Genomic DNA, 23,283 nt, shown 5'->3' on the forward strand with positions numbered 1-23,283 from the left:
ATGAATAAGTTAACCGATTAAATCTGCTTCTCTGACACTTACATTTTATGTTTGTGTAAGTACCCCCACCTCTAATCTTCTTGTCTTTTAGGAGTTTGTTGGGGAGAGGATATTGAAAGTGTATGTCTTTTAAAAACATCTCTAATTTCAATTTTGAAAAAAAAAAGGCCCTTACCTACAGTTCTGAAGGAAATGTATTTATCATATGAAAAGATAAACTGCATCAACAAGCACTCACTTATGGCGAAAGTTCTATTATCCAAAAGCCGGCACATTTGCATTTTTGTTATATTGACTGCAGTGGGTTGATATTCCAACCCTTAATCCTATGACCATATTGCAAAAAGAATCTGCAGATGTAATCAAATAAAGGAGCTTGAGACAAGATTATCCTGGATTATCCATGATGGCCCTAAACCCAATAGCAAGTGTCTCCATCAGATACACACAAAGAGGAGAGAGAGAGGAGGCAGTGTGCTTAGAGAGTCTGGGATTGGATTTAGTGTGGTCGGGCCACTGGAAACAGAACAGGCAGACCGGAAACCCTCCTAAGGTTTTTGGAGGAAGCATGGTCCTAGGAGTGCTTTGATTTTGAACTTGTGACTGCCACAATTGTGAGAGAATAAATAAATACACATTTAACTGTTGATGGGGGAGAGAGAGATTTTCTTCAGTGGTATAAGCACTGGTAAGGTTCGCATGCTCCTTTAAACAACCCTAATGAAGCTCACTGAGTCACACACACACACACACACACACACACACCATGAAACTAGAAGGGGGTTACTTGGGAAGAAGAAAGGGATCAACAAGAGTGAGTAGTGGATACAAGAAATAATGGGAGTGAATATAATAAAAATACATCATGTACATGTATGAAAATTTCATAATGAGACCCATTATTATGTATAATATATGTCAATTTAAAAATACTCCTCAAAATCTCAGGATACCAAATTCTCAAAAAGGATGCATGGAACATCCTTAAGTGGTAGATAGAAAAGTAAAGCCAAATGCTGAGTCTCCAATGGACATGGCGTGACTTGCTGAACTATGCTATTGTTCCTGATTCTTACTTTCTGTTGACCTCCTAATATTCTGATTGCCTGCTCAGAATTTGATTGGTAAGAACTGGACTTGGGGGACAACTAGAAAGAATGCCTGAGGATAACCTGTAGGGAACATAGAAGAAATTCTAACAGGAACTTTCAAAGAAACAAATCATTAATACCCTAAATTGCCTCCAAGCTGCCCAGTATATGAGTGTATCTGGATTCCTAAAGGTGAGATGGATGGAAGATTTCTTCAGATACAAATGGCTTGCCTCCATCCTCAGAATTTTGAATACAAGTCTATACTGTGGCCCTCAAATTTGCACATCTGAAAAATAACCACTTTATGATCATTAATACTGGGTAGTCCAGGCACCATTCTTCTGAATCAAGGTAGAGTGGTTGAGTTAATCTGTTGGCTTAGAGATGGTTGTCTGGATCATCCTTCTACCTTGTGAGTGATGTCACTCCATGGTTTCATTCTAAATATCTCTGTATTTTTAGTAGCACATGATAAGCTTGTTTGATGATAACTCTAGTACCAAACAATGACTTCCTACAAAAAGCACTACAACAACAAGATGTGCTTTAATCAAACACAGTGCACACCTTCACAGGCTTCCCATGGACAAGGATGAAGTCATTAATCCTCTCTAAACTCATCACCTGCACTGGCTTTTTCTTAAGGGCCCCCACAGGGAATCATCAGCTCCCTAATAGGAGCCATCCTAGGAGAAGACAGTGACTCTAAGCTGAATAAGTTAACTAATCCAAGTTAACTGAGTTAAGCTTTCTTCCTAGGTCACTCCCCTCATTTCATCTGTCTAATAGAAACAAACCCTTTCCTGATTCTTCACTAGCTTGTTGAAGAAGGCTGCTAACGAAGATGTCCTCAATGATATTCCCAAATGCTCTCATCATTGTTTCTAAGTGACCAACCAAATTCCGTTAGAACATTTAACCGTGGAAGCTGCTTTCCTAATTTTTTTATGATGTGTTATTAATATTTCAAGACACTGGAAGTCACATGGTGGTGATATGTTTGAAACAGCAAAACAGATGGGAATGGTTCCTGTTTCCTGAATCAGAACCCAGGCCTTGAACTGAAGTCTCTCTGATAGCCAAACCTCGATGCGACGAGAGAAGAAAAGGCTAAGGTTGTATTCAGCACAAAACAAATCTGAAGCCATGGTTGTCCAGCAGAAAGTGCTGCCACCATTGGAAAAAAGACATACTAGAGGCCATATTACTTTTAGGTAGATTCCTCCAGCCCTGGTGGATATGTATTCTAATTTAAAAAAATCATAGGGAAGAAAGAAATAGATGTTTCCATGGAGACCGCTTCCCAGGACTGGCTCTCCTGCCTCATTATCATATCTGATTTAAGTATTTTCTGGAATCAGTTTGAATGTCATCTATGCACTTTCTTCCTTCAGTGGCCATGGATTGTATAACATCTGGCCAGAGGTTTTCTTAAATAAACTCTGTAATTGTAAGCAGTCCTTTCAGTTTCCACCCATCCAGTCACATATGCATTACTTGCAGATTGATTATCACATGAGAATTCCATCAGCATTTACCTCTAGCTCTGTAAGTATTTTAGGTTGGCTGAATCTATCCTTTCTTTGGGAATCAGAGTAGATACCTAGAGCTGGACATGCTAATTACATTCCAGGAAACATGACTAGTGTTGACTTGAGTTACCTAGTGCCAGGCACAAACAGCAATCTTCCAGAAGCACTCCCCTGCCACAGGATATTTTCTCAGTGACCTCTTCTTAATTATTCTTTATCATTGTTAGAAAACTAACCCCATTCACGTTCTTTACTTGTCCTGATTTGTCCCCTTATCCCCATTTAACAACTATTTATGTGACAGAGTTCATTAATGTTCCCTTAGTTTACAAATGGACCCCTTCACCTGGGCTCCACGGTGATGCCAGCTTGCTAGCAAAGAGAACCCACTCTCCTTTTATCTCTTACCTCTGCGCTGGTTGAATATGATCATTTGATGGCATACAGGTAGAACCTATGGGTTCACAAACCATCTTAAAAGCTAATTAAGCCTTCAGCAACCTACTTCATGGGAATTCATTTCACATCCCTTACTGCATCAGAAAACCCAGAATTCTATTTGCATCTGTTGGGATGTTTTGGAAAAGAATTTCATTACCTCTAGTTCAGAAACTCAAATACTCCTAGTTTCTTTGTTATATACACAACTTTTTTAAACTTTCTATCTCTTAACAACAACTAGATCATCTATATTTGTATTGGAACTTGGGAGAGGATTCACTGTTTAAGTAATAAAGCTGAAACTTCAAGTCCCCTCACAAGGGCTCTTGAGAGAGAAGAGAGTGATGGTATTTCATATTCATAATTTCATGTGCATTTTCTTAACCGAGCAGACAGCAAAATTACATAAGCTTCAGTTTCCACGAAGTCTGTATCTACCCCTGGTGGGAATATTTTGAAATACAAATTTTATTTTAAAACCTCTTATTGAAGAATCTGTGTTTTAGCTGGTCTTGGTGGAGAATACCTGTAATCTGAGTATTTAGGAGGTGGAGGCAGGAAAACTAGGAGTTCAAAACTACTCTTGGCTACATGGTAAGTTTGAGGCTGGCCTGTGATACATGACCAAGGGTTCAGGAGAGACATAGGAGAGAGAAGAAAAGAAGGGAAATTTATCATAGTTGAAAGGAATTCTTGAAATGAGGCTCTAGGTAGTCAATGGAGACACAATGTGAGGCCAGTACTCCTTTACAGTGAAAAATATACAGGATAGGGCAGATTTCTGTAGCCTGCCATCGATTCTGACACATTTACCAATGTCTTCACCAAGAATCCAGGGAGTTTACTACTTGACTTCCCTAAATCTCAATGGTTTCCCACACTCAGGTTTGTTGATTTGCCAGGATCAAGGGAAGGGAGCCACAATCTTAACACTGCTTCCTGATAAAGTCAGCTCAGAGGATTTTTTTTCCATTCAGTCCTGAATGCTACTGATGGCTTGTGAAGACTGATTCAACCAGACTCGGCCAGTGGTGCCGAGCAGCAGGGCCTTTGTCATAGCCACAGTGAACTGCTGGCTGTAAGCTGGCCCACTCACTTGTTCAGTCTTCCAAAGGGTTCATGTTTTACCCGGTTGGTCCTGAGTGACCACTCCTAGCTGGGATAAGCTGAGCTTGTACTCATGCCCACAACAGGAGCATATGCAGTTTGAAACTGCAGACTGGCCAAAGAGCCAGGAGCACCGTGATGATGGCAGGGGTGTGAGTATGGGTAATGCTTGCTTCCAGGAGTTTAAACTCAAACACCAACAGAAAGAAGAATGGACATGACTGGTACACAGTCTATGCATGCACAGAAGTAGTACAAGGTTAGTCTGTGCAATTCATATGTGTTTCTAATTATAATTTTTAAAATAAGAATTTAGGGGACTCAGGAAGGGTCATGAGCTTTGAATTCTCTTGCGACACCTTGCCTGGTTCAGTCATCAGAAGGAAGAGCCAGGCCGGGCGGTGGTGGCGCACGCCTTTAATTCCAGCACTTGGGAGGCAGAGGCAGGCGGATCTTTGTGAGTTCAAGGCCAGCCTGGTCTAGATGAGCGAGATCCAGGAAAGGCGCAAAGCTGCACAGAGAAACCCTGTCTCGAAAAACCTAAAAAAAAAAAAAAGAAGGAAGAGCCAGATCAGCACTGGGTTAGAGCTGGCTGTGTACAAAGGTGAAGGGGAACATGTGGTTAGTGAGTACAAGACAACCCATGGTCCTGTTGGTTGAAGGGATTTAAAGGGATGGAGAGGGGCTTTGGGTTTTTAGTTTTAAGTATTCTTCTGTAATTTTATACACAAATACAATGTATTTAGGTCATATTGACCCTCTGCAGCCCCTCCAACTCCTCACAGATCCCTCCACATCCCCCTCCCAATCTCATGTCTCTTCTCTTCTTCCTCCTCCTCCTCCTCCTCCTCCTCCTCTTCCTCCTCCTCCTCCTCCTCCTCCTCCTCCTCCTTTATATTCCATGGAGTCCAGTTAGTTCTGCCTATGTGCACATGGGTATAGGGCGCCATCCACTGGATATAGGGCAATCTACTATGGGCCACAAGACTGACTAAAACTGCCTTTCCCTCCTGCCATCAGCTGCCCACAGGGATGGAGAGAGGTTTAGGGTGGGAGTCTCAGCTAGGAGTGGGCCTCCTTAGCCCATTCACAGAGCGTTTTAGTGACAGTTCAGAATCTGATACTCGCAGTCCAGCCACTGCTACTTAACCAGCCAAAGGTGTCTTAAGCAAGCTGCTTCTTAGCCCCTCAGAGTCTTGGTTTCCTCATACATAAATGTTGCATTCCAGAGATATAAGGCTTTGGTCTGAAGAATTTAGGTGACGTATACTGAGTGGCATATGGAAACACTTATTATATGGTAAGCAATATCGATTATTATAGCTGGGTGATGTTATACAACCAGAAATGTAACAAGGCAATAAATAGCATGACACACGATAGTGCAGTCTCAAATGCACTATAACACATTAACACCTTTTTTTTTTTTTTTTTGGTTTTTCAACACAGGGTTTCTCTGTATGTAGCCTTGGCTGTCCTGGAACTCGCTTGAACTCACAGAAATCTGACTGCCTCTGCCTCCCAAGTGCTAGAATTAATGGTGTGTGCCACCAACGCCTGGCTTTAAAATCATTTTAATCTACAAGTTACCAATTGCAAATAATAAAATTCAATTCCTTCATAGAAGATTGGCCACTCTGCTGCAGTATGTTAATTATATGCAATATCTGATGAATGCCATCCTCATCAAGACATCGTCAATAGGGGATGGAAAGATGCATTGGTGGCTAAGAGGATTTGCTACTCAAGCATGAGGACCTGAGTTCAGATCCCCAGTTCTCATGTAAAAGCCAAGCATGGCTAGACACTCCTGTAACCCTTAAACTGTCCTGTGGCTGGAAGGAGACTGGAGGATCACTGGAAGTTACTGGTCAGGCAGTCTAGCTGAAATAGCAAGCTATTTCAGTGAAAGACACTCTATTTAAAAAAATAAATAAATAAAGTAGAGACTGATGGAAGAAAGCCCCTGACATCCTAGCCTCCATATGCACATACATGGACAAGCACACCTGTGAGTGAACACACAAAAACACACACATGTGCACATACAAAACATAAAAAATAATAATAGCAATGAAGATATAGTCTACAACAATATTTGACAGAGTTTCTATCACACCTTAGCCACTGAATTTTCTGCCTTACATGTACAGTCCCAGGAGAGAGAGAGATGGGGCCTCAAAAGGTGAAGTTACCTGAGCAGGGAGCAGGTGCACACTGTGGCTTGCAGACTGCTGTGTCTAGGTCTGCAGCACATGCACCCCTTGTTACACATAGATCCCCGCGCCGTATGCCTGGCCCCGATGGAACTCAGAGGGGAAAGGAATATATTATACAAACACATTTATCATGGCAGAATGCTCGTGCACAGCTCAGGGGGGTGAGTCATGTCAGTCAGAACATGTGCAATTTGAAGGAGACTTCTGAGGATAATTCTAGGCACCAAACCTTGGCATTCAATGGCAGTTATTGCTTTCCATTTGCTTATGTTAGGACTTCTTCTTTTTCAGCCTGGATGAATCTGTTTGTATTGATTTCACACTTCTGGTATTTAATTTTTTTTCAGTCTTATCCCTCTTGTGTTTTGGTTTTCTGTTTGTTTGCTTGACTGGTTCAACGTTCTTTCTTGCCTCTTTGTTCTGAGTCCCAGAGGGCCAGAATTCACACTAGCATGAGCTCTAGTTTCCAGTTGACACAGGAAATTCAAAACAAGAGGTCATTGTTTTCTAATATTTAATGGCACTGGCACTGCCAAAATATACATTTTATTATTATTTTATTTTGGTTCTCACAAATTTCTCTATTCTCATTTCCACAGATAGTATTTTCAGCAGTGAAACTCCCATCTTTAATGCTTGCATATCAACTTTAGGGAATTTAATTTATGCTTTATATTTTAATCACAGTCTGTCCATGCCCTTGGTGTTTAATGAATGCAGCTGTAAGTTCCTGGTCCATCATCTGCTTCATCTGAATCCTTTCATATCTAGCCATATCTCTTGGATCTGCTGCTCAGTTGTGGAATGTGGAGCCAACGATTGGTTTCTGGCTCATTTAAACAGGAGAATCTGATACATTAGGCTTCTATTCCCTACTAACACAGTAAGGATCTAGTGAGGAGCAAGTGTTCTGGAAACCAGCTATTTTATTTTTGGAAGGATTTTTGAGATTTGTGTTGGCCTCACTGATGCTGAGCTCTGCAACATTTCATTTAGAAGAGTTTTTAGCAAACACAGTCTCTCATGCACTCTGCTGCCCTGGAAATTCCACTTGAGCCAAGGACATGGTGTGCCAACTACTGAATCCTGGACAGTCCCTTGTTCCTTTCCAAACATGTGTGGCACTAAGGCTTATTTGCACTGAATAAGAACAATGTCTGTAACATACTGTTAAGTGAGAGAAAAAGAAAATTAAGGAGCGAACACTGTTGGGTGGTTAGGAACAAAATCTTTGGTGAATTTGCCTTGAATGTGTGTGTGTGTGTGTGTGTGTGTGTGTGTGTGTGTGTGTGTGTGTGTGTGTGTACACACATACTCACATAAGCTTGCACGCGTGCACCTCACATCTTGTTCCTCAGGAGCTCTCTACCTTGTTTTTTTGAGACAGGGTCTCTCACTGACAAGGAACATGACAGATAGTCTAGACTGACTGGCCAGAGAGAGCCTCTGGAAGCCACCTGTCTCCACCTCCCCAGGACTGGCATTAAAAGCACACACCACCAAGCCCAGATGTTTTACATAGATTCTGAGCATGGAACTCAGCTCTTTATACTTGCATGGGAAGCCTGTGACCAACTGAGCTCTCTCTCCAGCCCTTGAATCAACTCTTAATTCTTTCTCTTAGGAGCTGTGTGACCCTGGCCACCACTAGACTTCTCAATACCTCCATCTTCTCAAGTGACAATTAAGTAATTGGCTCAATTCACAGTATGGAGGCAAGGATTGAATGACTTAATACATACGGGTACAACAGTGCCTGACATGACATAAGTGCTTGAAATACACATGTATAATTCTGCAGAAGACCACATTCTGGAAGGACACTCCATTCCCCTAACAAATATTTACTTACAGAGTAAACTGTTGCCTGTGGTTACCTCAGGGGCCTGGGAACAGGGGCCAGAGCAATAGGACTGGGCTCCTACTTTCTGCTTTATAAACACGTATTGTTTGAAATTTACGCTTGTTCATGACTGAAGTGCTTGCTAGGGCAGAGGTCAGGCCTAGACTGAGGAGCCAGCCTGCCTGTGTGGTGTCCTGGGTTCTGCATGTGTGTGTATACAACCTCAGCTACGGTCCTTCAGGTGCTATCCACCTTGGGTTTTGTTTCGTTTTACTGTGAGTGCACGTGTGGGGGTGCAAAAGTGCTATAATGTACAGGTGGAGACCAGAGAATACCTTTCCAAGAGTTCTTTACTTCTACCTTGTTTTTTTTAAAAAAAATTCATTATTTTATGTATATACATGAGTACCAGGTTGTATGTTCCTGGTACCTCCAGTGTCCAGAAGAGTCACTGGACCCTGTGGAACTGGAGTCTCAGACAGCTGTGAGCCACTGTGTTGGTACTCAACATTGAACCCAGGTTCCCTGAAAGAGCAGCAGGTACTCTTAACTGCTGACTCATGACTCCAGCCCCCCTACCTTGTTTTGAAGGCAGGGTCTCTTTGGTTATCTCCGCCCTTGCCCTGCATACGATAGTTTCCAGTTGCTTCTCCTGACTCGTCCACCTCAGTTCTCACCTTCGGAGGGCTGGGGCAGGGGTTACAGATGTAAATCACTGCATCTGGCTTTTCACATGGTTCCCAGGAATCAAACTCAGGTTGTCAGGGTTATACGGCAAGTGCCTTTGCTTACTGAGCCGTATCACCAACCCCACCTTCTTTTTGACACACAGTCTCTCATTGGCCTAGAACTCATTGAGGTAAGGCAAGACTGGCGGCCAGGAAGCCCAAGGAATCCACCTCCCCAGAACTATGTGTAACCACACCTAGCTTCCCTTGCATGGTCCTGAAGAATACATGACAAGTCTTCAGGTTTGCAAGGCAAACATGTGACTAAGCTGCTTCCACACTCCCAGAGCTGATTCTTGAAGAGAATTGAAGTTTGCCATGTTAATGAGTACCAGGATATTTTCCAGATTTTTTCCTGGCAAAACAGAGTATTATGACATTTTTCTGAACCTCTTTCATCTCTGTTTGTGCCAGGGTTTGTCCCTCGCAGCCTTATGGATGCTTGAAGCCAGACAGCTCTTTGTCCTGTGTCTGCAGCATCCCTGCCATCTACCCACTAGATGCCAGGAACACATTCTCTTCAGGTTGTTACAGGAGTAACAGCTCCAGACATTGCCAAATGTCCCCCGGGGAAAAGCCTCCTGGAGTGAGAGGCATCCCTTTAGACTCAACAAAAAGTGAGCTTTCGTAAGTCTTAGACAAGGCCATTCCATAACCAGTCAGGGAAGAGTATTCAATTTATCCCACCATTTTTAAGGAACTGCTGTGGATCAGGCTCGCTATGCTGGGTGTTTTATATCATTTCTATCGGATCCTCAGGTATTATATTCTGCATTTTTCTATAATAAGGAAGCAAGATCAGAGGGCTCCATGACCTGCCAGGTGTTGGTGTTGGGGACGTCTCCTGACTCTCAGGTGCTGTGGCAGGACTTCCTCTGTCTACCTCACACTGCTTCTGTTTTTGTTCTTTTTTTTCAAACAGTGTGTGTACAAATATGTATCAGTTGGGGTGTGGAAAAATATGGGAGTATTAATGGAAATCAGATATGTGGAACATGACTGGCAGCTATAAAGACAGATAGTCTGATAAGTATGGACCTTTAAAGAAGCATAAGGAGTCTAATGTGGTTAGTAGCAATAGCGTAAATAGTGAGCCAAATGAGTAGTCTTCACTAGGTGACCTTGCTGTATGTGTGTTGACATAGCCTAAATCTTCAGTCCAAACTGTAGAGATTTTTTTCACTAGAAGTTTTTTTTCTCCTATTTTTATGTGTGCATACGTATTTTATATACATGGTTGTATATGTGTATGCATACATGCTCATGTTTGTGAGCACAGGTGCCACGGGGCACATGGGGAGGTCAGAGGACAACCTCAGGTTTCAGTCCTCACCCTCTGCCTTGCTTGAGACGGGGTCCCTTGTGATTCTGCAACTACGTATAATAAGCTAGCTGGCCAGCAAGCTTCCCGGGATTTTACTGTCTGCCTCCCATCTCACCATTAAGAGAGCTGGAATTACAGGCATGCACTGTGGCACCCCCTTTTTACTTGGATTCTAGGGTATCCAAACTCAGCTCCTTGTGCTTGTGCGGCCAGCACTTTACCCATGAGCCACCTCTCAGGCCCCTGGGAGATCTTTTTTTTTTTTTTTTTTTTTTTTTTTTTAGGTTTTTCGAGACAGGGTTTCTCTGTGCAGCTTTGCGCCTTTCCTGGATCTCGCTCTGTAGACCAGGCTGGCCTTGAACTCACAAAGATCCGCCTGCCTCTGCCTCCCAAGTGCTGGGATTAAAGGCATGCGCCACCACCGCCCGGCCCCTGGGAGATCTTTAAGCAAAAGTATTTCTACGGTTGTGTAAGATCAAGGAATGTTTTCTCAAAGTGTGGCTTCTTCTCTTCCACCACAAAAGCATGGCGGCCAGAGCAAATGACACTGAATGACCTTCAGAATGCAGAAAGTGAGCGAGTCTTCGATTTGAAAGATTTCCTCTCCTCCAAGAACACGCTGGGGCAGTGCACTAACCCTCTCTGGGTCTTACTAATATTTAAAAAGAACTACTCAAGTTTGCTTTTTACTAAATCATTCCGTTTCTCTAAAAAGACTAATAAAAAATGTGAGGCTCCAAAGGTGCTCCTGGATATCCAGTCATCCAACTTAGATGTTTGTTTTTAAGGTAAACTATGTAACTTCAGGAGCCGACGCCAGGCCTCAGCGGTACTGACATGAGGCCTTTTCCAAGCATCTTACATCTTTGTTGTCACGTCGAATAAAAGCTTATGAAAGGCAGCAACCAGGAAGGCAGTCTGATACATCGTCTTTTTGAAAACAAGCTTTCTCCTTTTTAAGTGGAATTTTATCCCCCTTTTGGCATTCGGAAATGTTTTGTTCACAACAAGAACCGTTGTACCATATTAGGCAACATCTCTCCTCCTCACAGCTGGAAATGAATACGAGGGCTAAGTTCACAAGTTTGATTCCCTTTAAAGACATGTTTGATTGCAAAGCCCTGTCCACCCTGTTTGATATCCTCCTCTGCCCGCATGACTGAACTAAGCTCAGGGACAGCCTGCTGCCTAGGCATCTTCTAACACCTAGGTTTTTCTTTGAGTCAACTTTGCCACCTAGTGGCCTGATGTGATCTTCCCATTCATGAAGACATAGCTGTGGAGTGCTGTCATGAACTATGACAGAAAACAGACACTCATGTCTGAAGCAGAGACCCAAAACAAGCCCTGAAAATGATGTATTCTAAAAAAGAAGAAATGCTAGGTAGCTGGTCGTTCAAAAACATGGTTGCAGACTGCTAAGGTTCCCATGATCATGATAAAAAAAAGAATAATGAATATGGAAGTAGAACTAGAGGCTGGAGAGATGGCTTGGTGGTTAAGAGCAGTTGTTGCTCTTGCACAGGACCTGGGTTTGATTCCCAGCATTTATGTGTTGACTCGCAACCATCTGTAACTCCACTTCCAGGGGATCCGATACCCTCATCTAACCTCCATGGATGCCAAGCACACAGATCATGCACATACACAAAAGCAAAACACACAAATGGAAACAAGTTTAATAAAAAAATTCTAAAGAAATAGAATTAATTTAGACCTCTGGGGAGCAGGAAGTAACTTAGACTTTCCAATTAGTTTACAATTTTAAAAATTGAGAATTTTGTCTCACTTTTCCAGAATAGATCCTAGGAGTGTGGTGTTTTGCAGACAAGCAGAATAAAAGGAACTAACAGAAAATAACTGACATAAGACTTATTTCTAAATTTCTTACATTATTTGATACCTAATTGGTCAACTGAACAAATCCAGTTGTCTTTTAATTTACATAATAAGATATGGCTATCTACAGGAAAGGGTTTCTTATTGCCTGCATGAGTTTCTGATTTTTAAAAAGATTTTTTTTATTTCTTCACTCCCAGTTATGGAAGCACAGAGGCAGAGACTTCCTGGATTCTATAGACCAATCACATCAGCTTACAGCCAGACATGGTTTTAATGAGATGTACTGACGCCAACTATAACCAAATTAATTTTTCTTTACTTCCAATCGATTTTTACTTTTTAAAAACAAATTTCAAGAGCCAGTGAGATGGATGTAAAGGCACTTGGTGCCAAGCTTTATAGCCTGAGTTAGATTCCCAGGACCCTCATGGTAGAAAGAGAGAACCAACTCCCCCAAGTTGTCAGGTAGATAAAATGCAAATAACTCACATCCGTGTATCAAGCAGGATGAAGGTAACTCTGTGGCTGAATAATTGCCACATAAGCATTTGATCTTTCTCCCCTGTGAGAATGAGAGAAGTAAGTAAATCAGAGGAGTCCAGACTCTGTTTTGCTTGATGTCAGTGTTCCATGAAAAGTATGTACACATGTGAGGGAAAGCACCAAGGCCGAGTCCTTTGCTGATTATTCTGCCTTGAACAAATCAATCCTGGCATGCCCTTGACTCCTGCCCTTCACACTAGAGAATTCACTTGATCACAGACAGCTGCTTTGAAATTGGTGTCTTGTAACACGTATCCTAAATGTAAGCCATACAAAACCAAGTGTGGTACACGCCTCATTCCAGCTCTGGAGGCTGAGGCAGAAAGGACACGAGTATGAGGGCTAAGGAGTGAGTTCCAGACCTGCTTGGGTTACAGATTGAAACCCTCCCTCAAAACAGAAATGTAGACAGGAAAAGATTTGTGGAGATGAAGGGGCAGGTAGACAGGAGTGGGAGAGAGTTAAGAGAAACTGGGGTTGATAGTATTTAGTATTTAGTATGAATACGTAAAGATCAAATTTAATCTTTAAAAGAATATATGTATATATATATGAAAATATGTGTGTAAGCTCCCCAAAGAAAATACCAAAAAAGGACAAAGATCTTTCCTAACTTCATCTTTTCTCTTGTCTCCCCAGACTATGTCAGAGAGTCACAATGACCTTGCACAGTAACAGCACAACCTCGCCTTTGTTTCCCAACATCAGCTCTTCCTGGGTGCACAGTTCCTCAGAGGCAGGGCTGCCCTTGGGGACAGTCACTCACTTGGGCAGCTACAACATTTCACAAGCAGCTGGGAATTTCTCCTCAAATGACACCTCCAGCGACCCTCTGGGGGGTCACACCGTCTGGCAAGTGGTCTTCATTGCATTCTTAACAGGCTTCCTGGCGTTGGTGACCATCATTGGCAACATCCTTGTCATTGTGGCATTTAAGGTCAACAAACAGCTGAAGACAGTCAACAACTACTTCCTCTTAAGCCTGGCCTGTGCAGATCTGATCATTGGGGTCATTTCCATGAACCTGTTCACTACCTACATCATTATGAACCGCTGGGCACTGGGGAACTTAGCCTGTGACCTCTGGCTTTCCATTGACTATGTGGCCAGCAATGCTTCTGTCATGAATCTGCTGGTCATCAGCTTTGACAGGTACTTTTCCATCACAAGGCCACTCACCTACCGAGCCAAACGAACAACAAAACGAGCTGGTGTGATGATTGGTCTGGCTTGGGTCATCTCCTTTGTCCTGTGGGCTCCTGCCATCTTGTTCTGGCAATACTTTGTAGGGAAGAGAACTGTGCCCCCAGGAGAATGCTTCATTCAGTTCCTGAGTGAGCCCACCATCACCTTTGGCACGGCGATTGCTGCCTTCTATATGCCCGTCACCATCATGACTATTTTATATTGGAGGATCTATAAGGAAACTGAAAAACGTACCAAAGAGCTGGCTGGGCTACAGGCCTCTGGGACAGAAGCCGAGGCAGAAAACTTTGTCCACCCCACAGGCAGTTCTCGAAGCTGCAGCAGCTATGAACTACAACAGCAAAGCATGAAACGCTCATCCAGGAGGAAGTACGGTCGCTGTCACTTCTGGTTCACCACCAAGAGCTGGAAGCCCAGTGTTGAGCAGATGGACCAAGACCACAGTAGTAGTGACAGCTGGAATAACAACGATGCTGCTGCCTCCCTAGAAAACTCTGCCTCCTCCGATGAAGAGGACATTGGCTCCGAGACCAGAGCCATCTACTCTATTGTGCTCAAGCTTCCAGGTCATAGCACCATCCTCAACGCCACCAAGCTGCCCTCCTCCGACAACCTGCAGGTGCCAGATGAGGAGCTTGGGACTGTCGATGTGGAGAGAAATGCCAACAAGCTTCAGGCCCAGAAGAGCATAAATGATGGCGACAGTTGTCAGGACTTCTCCAAGCTTCCCATCCAGTTAGAGTCTGCCGTGGACATGCCCAAGACCCCTGACACCAACTCCTCGACAGACAAGACCACGGCCACTCTACCTCTGTCCTTCAAGGAAGCCACACTGGCTAAGAGGTTTGCTCTGAAGACCAGAAGTCAGATCACCAAGCGGAAAAGGATGTCACTCATCAAGGAGAAGAAGGCAGCCCAGACCCTCAGTGCCATCTTGCTGGCCTTCATCATCACATGGACCCCCTACAACATCATGGTCCTGGTGAATACCTTCTGTGACAGCTGCATCCCCAAAACCTATTGGAATCTGGGCTACTGGCTGTGCTATATCAACAGCACCGTGAACCCCGTGTGCTATGCCCTGTGCAACAAAACGTTCCGAACCACCTTCAAGATGCTTCTCTTGTGCCAGTGTGACAAAAGAAAGAGACGCAAACAGCAGTACCAGCAAAGACAGTCAGTCATTTTTCACAAGCGAGTGCCCGAGCAGGCCTTGTAGAAAAAGGGTTTGTCCGTAGCAGTGACCACACACGCACAGCAGCCCACACAGCCTAGCAGGAGTCTGGCGCAGGTGGGAGGCCATTCCTGATGGTGATAAAAGGGGTTTTTATCAACCACGCAGGAAAGAAGCTGCCTGTTTACTGATCCATTGAATAAACGGATTTTGGTCAAATGCCAGTTCAGCAGGAAAGAAAGAAAAACATACTGCTGAATATAAAGAAATATATTCTGAAATAGACTTTTAAGTGTTTTTTTTTTTCTTAAAGAGAAAAAAAATATATTGTCTTGAAGCAAGTATCCTCTGAGATTGGTTTGCCTAGGTCTTTTAATTCCCAGTAGCTCTGGAATCACAGGTGAGCCTCGCTGCACTAGTTGTCATGTGCTCTCCCCAAGGGTCCCAAAGTGTCCATCCAGACCCCACGTGAAGCACGGCAGGCTTGGAAATCCGTGGTTCTGAGTCATTTTGTACATTACAAAGCTGACACCTCTTGTCCCAATCAGCTTCTGTTCCCTTTTGGTGTGTTGTTAAACTCTATTTGTGGATTTGATTCTTGGTTCTTGCAAAGTACTGTTTTGTGCAGTTCAAGTTTCATACAAATAAAATCGCATATGAGTACATGCATACCTATCTATGTGTGAGTTGAGCACGCACACACATAGTGTATATAACATGATGGGGAACACTGAACTGGCAGAATGTTCCTACCATCTATGCTTTCAGTACTTTGGGAACTGAAATTCTCTAGGATCCTAATATGATATGAAAGTGAATTAAGCCCTGTTTAATGTTGTGTTTGGGTTTGGGTTTTTTGACACTGGAGCTGTTTTCCACAAATCACCCTGATGAAGAATAATATCCAGCACAGAGATGTCAGGCCTTCTCAGCAAACCTGTGCTAGACGGGACAGTCTCGAGGGTCAGTCAGCACCACGTCTTGACTGGACTCTGAGGGCATACTGTCTCCTTGGCTGTTAGCTCTGTCAACAGAGCTAAACTAAGGCCCCTCTGAGCTCAAAAGAATGAACATATATACATGTTTGAATTTAGTCGTCCAAATCTGAATGTTTCAAAACAAAATTTCTGGGATCTAAACTGCTTGAAACTCAATCCTAGAGTCACCTTTGAATGTCACATACAGCAATATATCTACATTTACATGGAAAAGCGAAATACTGTGCCAGGGCCTGACAGAAAGTATTGTATTTCACTTCCTGCTCCTTGGCACCTTCTGAAGGAAAGTAGGGCTTACCTCCTGTTATGTAGCAGGAGCCAGGACCTTCTGGTCGTCACTATATAACTTCACCCAGGAGTGGTTGGTGTCTAGGAAGCCGCACGTCCTCTGAAGAAAGAATTGCACTTGAAAAAGTATTGCTTCAAAATTGATTTCTTTCCATTGTGACAACCGAATTTTGCATTATCCTTTGAATTGCCCCAAGTGCATCGTGTTTTCTCCGGGGGAGGGGTCTGCTGCTCTTGTTCTTGTGGCTGCTGTATTGTTGGGTTCCTTCCTTCTTTTCCTTCTGCGGGGACTGTGTGGGGAGCGGGTGGGGGGATGGGAGGGCCGTGGCGAACCCTTCCCTTGTGCAGGGCATCCATCCGTGTTGTGAACCCAGAGCTGGGGCCAAAGCTGCTTTTGTATTCAGTGTGAGGTGGTGTTTACAGCCGACTTTGACATCAGTGGATGTGTTCTCAGTGGTGTGTCTGTACCTGAACTATTTAATGTTGTGTCATGTTTATATAAAGAATATTTATGCATACTTCACCATGTGTTTATTTAGTGTTGATAAATATGGCTCCCTCTACCGGGCCCTTTGATGTTGAGTCTTTAAGGCCCATGTAAATCATGAGTAGATGTCCACTAAGCTTTTCCATGTGGCGAAGAAGAAGAAAACCATCACCTGGTTGACATTCAAGAGCACCTGACTCCTTCCAGGTAATAAGCCCTGTCACTGAAAGTCGCTCTTTAATTAACCTGACGTGACCCAACAATAAAATGGAGGGCCAGCAAGCTTCCTCCATTGTATCTGGAACCACATTGCAAGGGAGAAAAAGAAAATCCACATCATCATAAGGATTTTCTTTTCATTTTTTGGCCCTCATTCAAGCAAAGAATAAGAAAAAGCAGAGACTATTTTCTCACATGTGTAGTGATGTGCAGAAGGCATGTTCTCCACCTGAGAAATATCTGGTAAACTATTGCAACTATACTTTATTACTCAAGTTGGCCTGGCACTAATAAATATGTGAATTCTCGTTTAAGTCTCCCTGTAGATCAGTAATCCCAATCTTTCTGAAAATTCCCATTCTGCCGCCTTCCCCAAAGGGCTCTTCCTTGTATTAAAAGCATAATAGTAATAAGAGTAGAGAAGCCCTTAGCATGGTCAGAAATTCAAGGGTAAATTAGGATTCGACTTAAACATCATTATCTCCAGATTCTTGTCCAAGATCCCAATAATTACAAAAAGCAATAATAGTAATAAGGCTCTAACTCTCCTTTTAGGTACTGGGTTCATTATGGTGGATAAGCCTCTTATGGGTAAAAGCTGCTTCTAATCTCTCTTGGCTGTTTATGGAAAGGTATGTCCAAGTCTTGGATAGTTTTCAGAGAAGAAAAACAAACAAACTGGATTCTTTTGAAATGAAGAGCTGAGAAACTTAACGGAGAATGCTGTTGAGTATTTGTAACTGCGTGTGTTACATGGGCATTTCTCAGAAGGGCTCCTCCAAGAGTAGGCATCCAGCGTGCACTGAAGATCCAACTCCTTATCCCTGGCCTTGGAATAGAACTACTCCATCCCCTAAGAATGAGGTTTGCAGAGCTTTCAGGGTTATCCACTTTAATTGAAAGAGGAAAATAATCGAAACTAAAGTAAGCCACATATGGAGACATTGAGAGAGCCTAGTCTCTCACTCCCTCTCCCCTTCCTCTTTTCCTCTCCCCATCACCCCCTCTCTGTATCTGTCTCTTTCTATGTGCATATATGACTCTCTCCTCTTTATCCGACTCTGTGACTCTCTTTATCTCCCTCTTTTTTGTCTCTTTATGTCTGTCTCTCTAGTTTCCTGTGTCTCTGTCTTTTTTCTCTGTGTCTCTCTGTATCTTTCTGTCTTTGTCTCATGCTCACTTATTCACACACCCCATGCTTGTACAGGCATGTACACACACACACACACACACACACACACACACTGTTCTTCAGGCCTATTTCTCCTAGCTTCAGTCTTTCTATCTTTTGCCACATGGTCTTACTGTTCTTACTCACTATTACTCTGAACCCCTTCTAACCCCAAACCGACCCCAGACTCTCTGTACAAGTCCCATTTTTAGTCACCTTTTAATATATATTACATCGAGACTCTAAGAGAAAGAAAAAAACTCATAAGCATAGGACAAGGGAGTGACTAAAGATCTAGAAGGCACATCAGCTTCCTTTTTTAAAATTCCCACATTGGAGTGGATAGACCTTGCTGCTCTACAAAGGATACCTGTAATCTGTACAGCAGGTAGGAGGGGAACTTGAGACCAGCTGGAGAGGTGACTGCCCTGGGAGGCAAATGGGATTTCCAAACCAGTAGCAAAGACTGGCACACCCTAGAGTGATAGGGAAGAGGGACCTAGGGTAAGACAGGGATTCCGGACTTCCCCGAATGCAAATGATTCAAAGATGAGAACGTTGGGCTCAGTTGGTAGATGATTGTTTGGCATAAACAAAGCCCTGGGTTCAATATCCAGCTTTGCATAAATCAGGTATGTTAATAGATGCCTGTAATCCCAGCCCTCAGGAGACTGAACCAGGAGGATCAGAGGTCCAAGGTCATCTTCTGCTACATGCAGAATTCAAGGCCAGTCAAAGATTTATTAGACTCTGCCTCAAGATGAACAAAATAGAAAAGATGAGGACATGTCATCAGGAAGTTAGTTTACCCTTGGCTAATTCTAAGGACAAATAAAAGCAGGACAGTTGAGTGGATGAGAAACCCTGAGTCCTGCATCTGGTTCTATCATGTCTGGTCACGTGTCTTCAACACACCTGTCAATTAATGCAAACTCTCTGGATTCCCTCCCAAGACTTAAACTAATACCTCTAGCTCACCTTCTGGTGTCAAACAGTCAAATTAAGGAGCAATGTGAACAACTATGGTGATGAACATACCCAGTAAACCACTGAACATTACAGGCTTTAAATACCCATAAAGTTCTTTGCTCTGATACTTCAATACAACTGAACCTGAAGAACTCTTGTTGTTTTGCATTTATTTGTGTTTGTGTTTGTGTTTGTGTGTGTGTGTGTGTGTGTGTGTGTGTGTGTGTGTGTGTGTGTGTGTTACAGCATGCATGTGGGGGTCAGAAGACAACTTAGAGGAGCCCATTCTCTCCTTCCATCTTGTCAGTTCCAGGGATCACTCAAGTCATCAGGCTTGGTGGTAAATGTCTTTACCCACTGAGCCACCTCATTGGCCAAAATCAAAAGAACTACTGAGGTTTGTTGGAAGACCAGAAACCCCATTGTTTCAAACACCACTCTCGTCGTGAACACACTCACGTTAGCTCAGCCAGCCTCACAGCATCCCCAGGTAGCAGGAGTTGGTTTGGGGTTTGTGGTGGTATTTCTCATTCCACGACTAAACTTGTGCAGAGTATAACCATCAAAAGAGTTACCTTTTTAAAAGTTGAGAGTACCCTTTCCTCAACCTGAATTGGGCTTTTTCTGTCACTTGCCATGAAAGAATATTTTTATACAATGCAAGGTGAAGCAAGCCTGTCTAAATAATATCAGTTCCAGCTCATCCAAGGTTCAAGGGCAACTATACCACTGCTCTAGGGAATTAAGTCACACCTTCTATTGTTCTCCAGCCTCTAAATAGCCTCTAAGGACTGAGGGGATGGCTCAGTGAGCAGTGCTTGCCTTGGAAGCATCATAACCTGAGTTGGAGCCCTAGCCCAAGGCAGGCATGGTGTAGTCAAGGTGGGAAGATTCCCTGGGGCTTGCTAGCCTCGGTCTTGCCCAATTGGTGAACTCTAGGCCAGTGAGAAATGCTGTCTCAAACAAGGTAGACAGAGTTCCTGAGCATGATATCTGAGGTTGTCCTCTAGCCTCATATACAGACACACATACTTGCAATGCACCTACACATACATTCATGAAAAAATAAATGGGGCTGGAGAGATTGCTCAATGGTTAGAGATAACAGACTGGGATGGAAGTCCATTCTCATAATCCCTACACCCAAGAGGTAGAGGCAGGAGGGTCAGAAATCCAAGGTCTGCCAGGGATTTGCTGCCAAGCCTGACAACTCAACTCAAGTGATGGAAGGAGATAATCAACTTCCACAAATTGTCCTCTGGCCTCCACACATGTGCCAAGGCATGTGGGTATACACACACACACACACACACACACACACACACACACACACCCCAAATGAATATGTACTTTTGTTTTGTTTTGTTTGTTTTTTGAGATGGGTTTCTTTGTGTAGCCCTGGCTCTCCTAGAACTAACTCTGTAGACCAGGCTGACCTCGAACTCACAGAGCTCCATCTGCCTCTGCCTCCGGAGGGCTGGGATTAAAGATATGCCTGGCTTATACTTTTAAATTTTTTAAACAAAAACAAGTTCAAGATCATCCTCAGCCACATAGGGAGTTCAAAACCAACCTAGAATACATGAGATCCTTTCTCAAAAAAGAAAACAATGAAGTGGCTAGAGTGAGGGAGAAAGAAAGGTCTCTTCCCCCCCCTTTATCCTTTCAGGATTCTAAAATGAGGTTAAAACTTTAACGAACTTCAGAGCTAGAGTAACCCCGAATAGAATATCAGAGAGTTTTGAGTTAGAAGAGTGTTTTTATTCTCCAGCCAAATGTATACTCAAATCTTCTGTGGCAGCTGTTCTCAACCTGTGGGTCACACATCAGATATCTACACCATGATTCATAACAGTAGCAAAACTACAGTTATCAAGTAGCAACAAAAATAACTTTATGGTTGAGGGGGGTGACCACAACCTGAGGAGCTGTATTAGAGGCCACAGCGTTAGGGAGATTGAGAACCACTACTCTATGGCTTCTGTGACAACTGACCACCCAAAAATCTGCATATATAATTCCAGTGGCAAGAAATTCATTTTAGGCAATTTCGTTGCTTTGTCCACAAGTTCTAGCCTTCCAGGGCATGAATCTTCACTCCACACTCGCATATGAATATCCCCAGGGAATGGACCAGGCCTTTAGAAAGAGCATTAGAAGATGATTCAACAGTTCAAGAAAATCCTTTCCCAGACCCTCAGTGGCCAAAGGTTCTTTGTCCCAAGTTAGCCTGCTTGAAAAAAAATCATCCCTTCTGCATTTGCATTTCTATTTTTTATGACCTATCTTTTACTTGGTCCAAATATTACACCTATGAGCAAAATTTTCTGGACAAGAAATAAATAAATTGTTCCAAAATGCCTGTTTCCTGAGATAATAACCAATGGCCAAAGATCAGAAGACCTTCTGTAAGAAATGTGGCCGTGGGGATGATTGAACGGGTAAAGTGCTTACTATGCAGGCATGAGGACCTGAGTTCGGATCCCCAGAGTCTGCATAATGCTGCATGCCATAGTATGTATCTGTTAACCCAGCATTCCCGTGGAGAAATGTGAGAGTATGACAGGAGACTCTCCAGAAGCTCCTGGTGGACACAGCAGCAAACAAAAATACCTATCTGAAGTCAGGGAGAAGGTGAGGACGGGGGCTTCATCTTTGGTCTCCACTCACATGCTGTGGTCCATGGGCATGTACAGTCTTACACATACACGCATACACATATATTATTCTCTCTCTCTCTCTCTCTCTCTCTCTCTCTCTCTCTCTCTCTCTCTCTCACACACACACACACACACACACAATAGAAGGAAAAGGAAGAGAACTAATAATAATAATAATAATAATAATAATAATAATAGAGACTAGTGAGATATTTGATCTAGAGAACAAATGTGAGCTGAAATTCTGCTTATCCTCTATCCATTCATTTATCTATTAATCCATCCATCCATTCAGCTATTTACTGTTCATCAATCCATTCATTCATTCATTCTCCATTCATCCATATCTATTATATATGTAGAATTAGAGGCAATATATCTGTCATAAAAACACATTTGCCGTGTGGTGATGGCACACACCTTTGACCCCAGCACAAGTGGATCTCTGTGAGTTCAAGGCCAGTGAGTTCAACTAGCTCTGGTCTACAGAGCTAGTTCCAGGATAGTTAAAGCTATACAAAGAAACCCTGTCTCAAAAAACCAAAAAAAAAAAATTCTTTTGAATACATTTCTTTAAGCTGAAAATTAGGCCAGATTTCTTTCCAACGTGAAATAAATGTAATTTAGCTGATTAGCCTGACAATGAGAACTGGTATTGCCAATTATGATACATGGTGGATATTTTTCATGAGGTTCATAATAAAATCTGCACTACATTTTAACATATATATATATACATATATATGGAGAGAGAGAGAGCAGAGATATGACACACTAACAAAATTGAACCCTTACAAGATAGTAAATTTATGACTTAAAAAATGAGGACAAAGAAAAATTATGCAAGAGGTGTTTTGCTTTGAAAAATTCAATTTGTGTCCATGAGCAAAAAAATGCAAGAGAGAGGTTCTATAGAAAACAATTTTAATGTCCGTCCTCCCCATGACAGACCTCTAGACTCATGAAAACAGCCCTCATTTCTCATTCTATCCTCCTCCACTTTTTCCTCCAAAGTCGTCTTAGCCACTCTCATAATGCATGATCCAGTATACCCCAGAGGTGAGAAGAAATGAGCCATCCCAGAGTCACACCCGGACGTCCTAAGTCCTGCTCAGGAAAAGACTGTCCACTCCACTCCATCTTCTCAGAAGCAAACCAGCAGATGGAACATCATTTCTTATCCTGAGCCAAGGCTTCTCTCCTGGACTATGTGATACTCATCTCAAGATACATCTACCTACAAATAGAAAACTCTCCAAATGTAGAAAGCCTGGGCCAAGGGGACAGCCCAACAGATAAAAGAACAAAAGTCTGGTGACCCAAGTTCAATATCCATAACCCACATTAAAAAAAAAAAGAGGTAACATGTATTAGTAATCCCAAGACTCCTGTGGCAAAATAGAAGGCTGAGACAGAAGAATTACCCAGTATGGGATAC

At 42.9% G+C, this 23,283-nt stretch overlaps 1 protein-coding gene across 14 annotated transcripts in view; it reads left to right on the forward strand.

Moving 5' to 3' along the window:
• Window positions 1-16,862, forward strand: part of Chrm3 (cholinergic receptor muscarinic 3) — a 474,104-nt gene extending 457,242 nt beyond the window's left edge. For all 14 annotated transcript variants that reach the window (XM_052728161.1, XM_052728162.1, XM_052728171.1 and 11 more), the window contains one exon: window positions 13,313-16,862. In XM_052728161.1, the coding sequence (XP_052584121.1) occupies window positions 13,313-15,098 (1,786 nt within the window). In that variant the 3' untranslated portion in view covers window positions 15,099-16,862. The remainder of the gene's footprint in view (window positions 1-13,312) is intronic.
• The last annotated feature ends 6,421 nt before the right edge of the window (window positions 16,863-23,283 follow it).

This window comes from Peromyscus californicus, unplaced genomic scaffold (assembly GCF_007827085.1).
Source record: "Peromyscus californicus insignis strain IS unplaced genomic scaffold, ASM782708v3 Scaffold_8__1_contigs__length_139910024, whole genome shotgun sequence".
Taxonomy (NCBI): domain Eukaryota; kingdom Metazoa; phylum Chordata; class Mammalia; order Rodentia; family Cricetidae; genus Peromyscus; species Peromyscus californicus.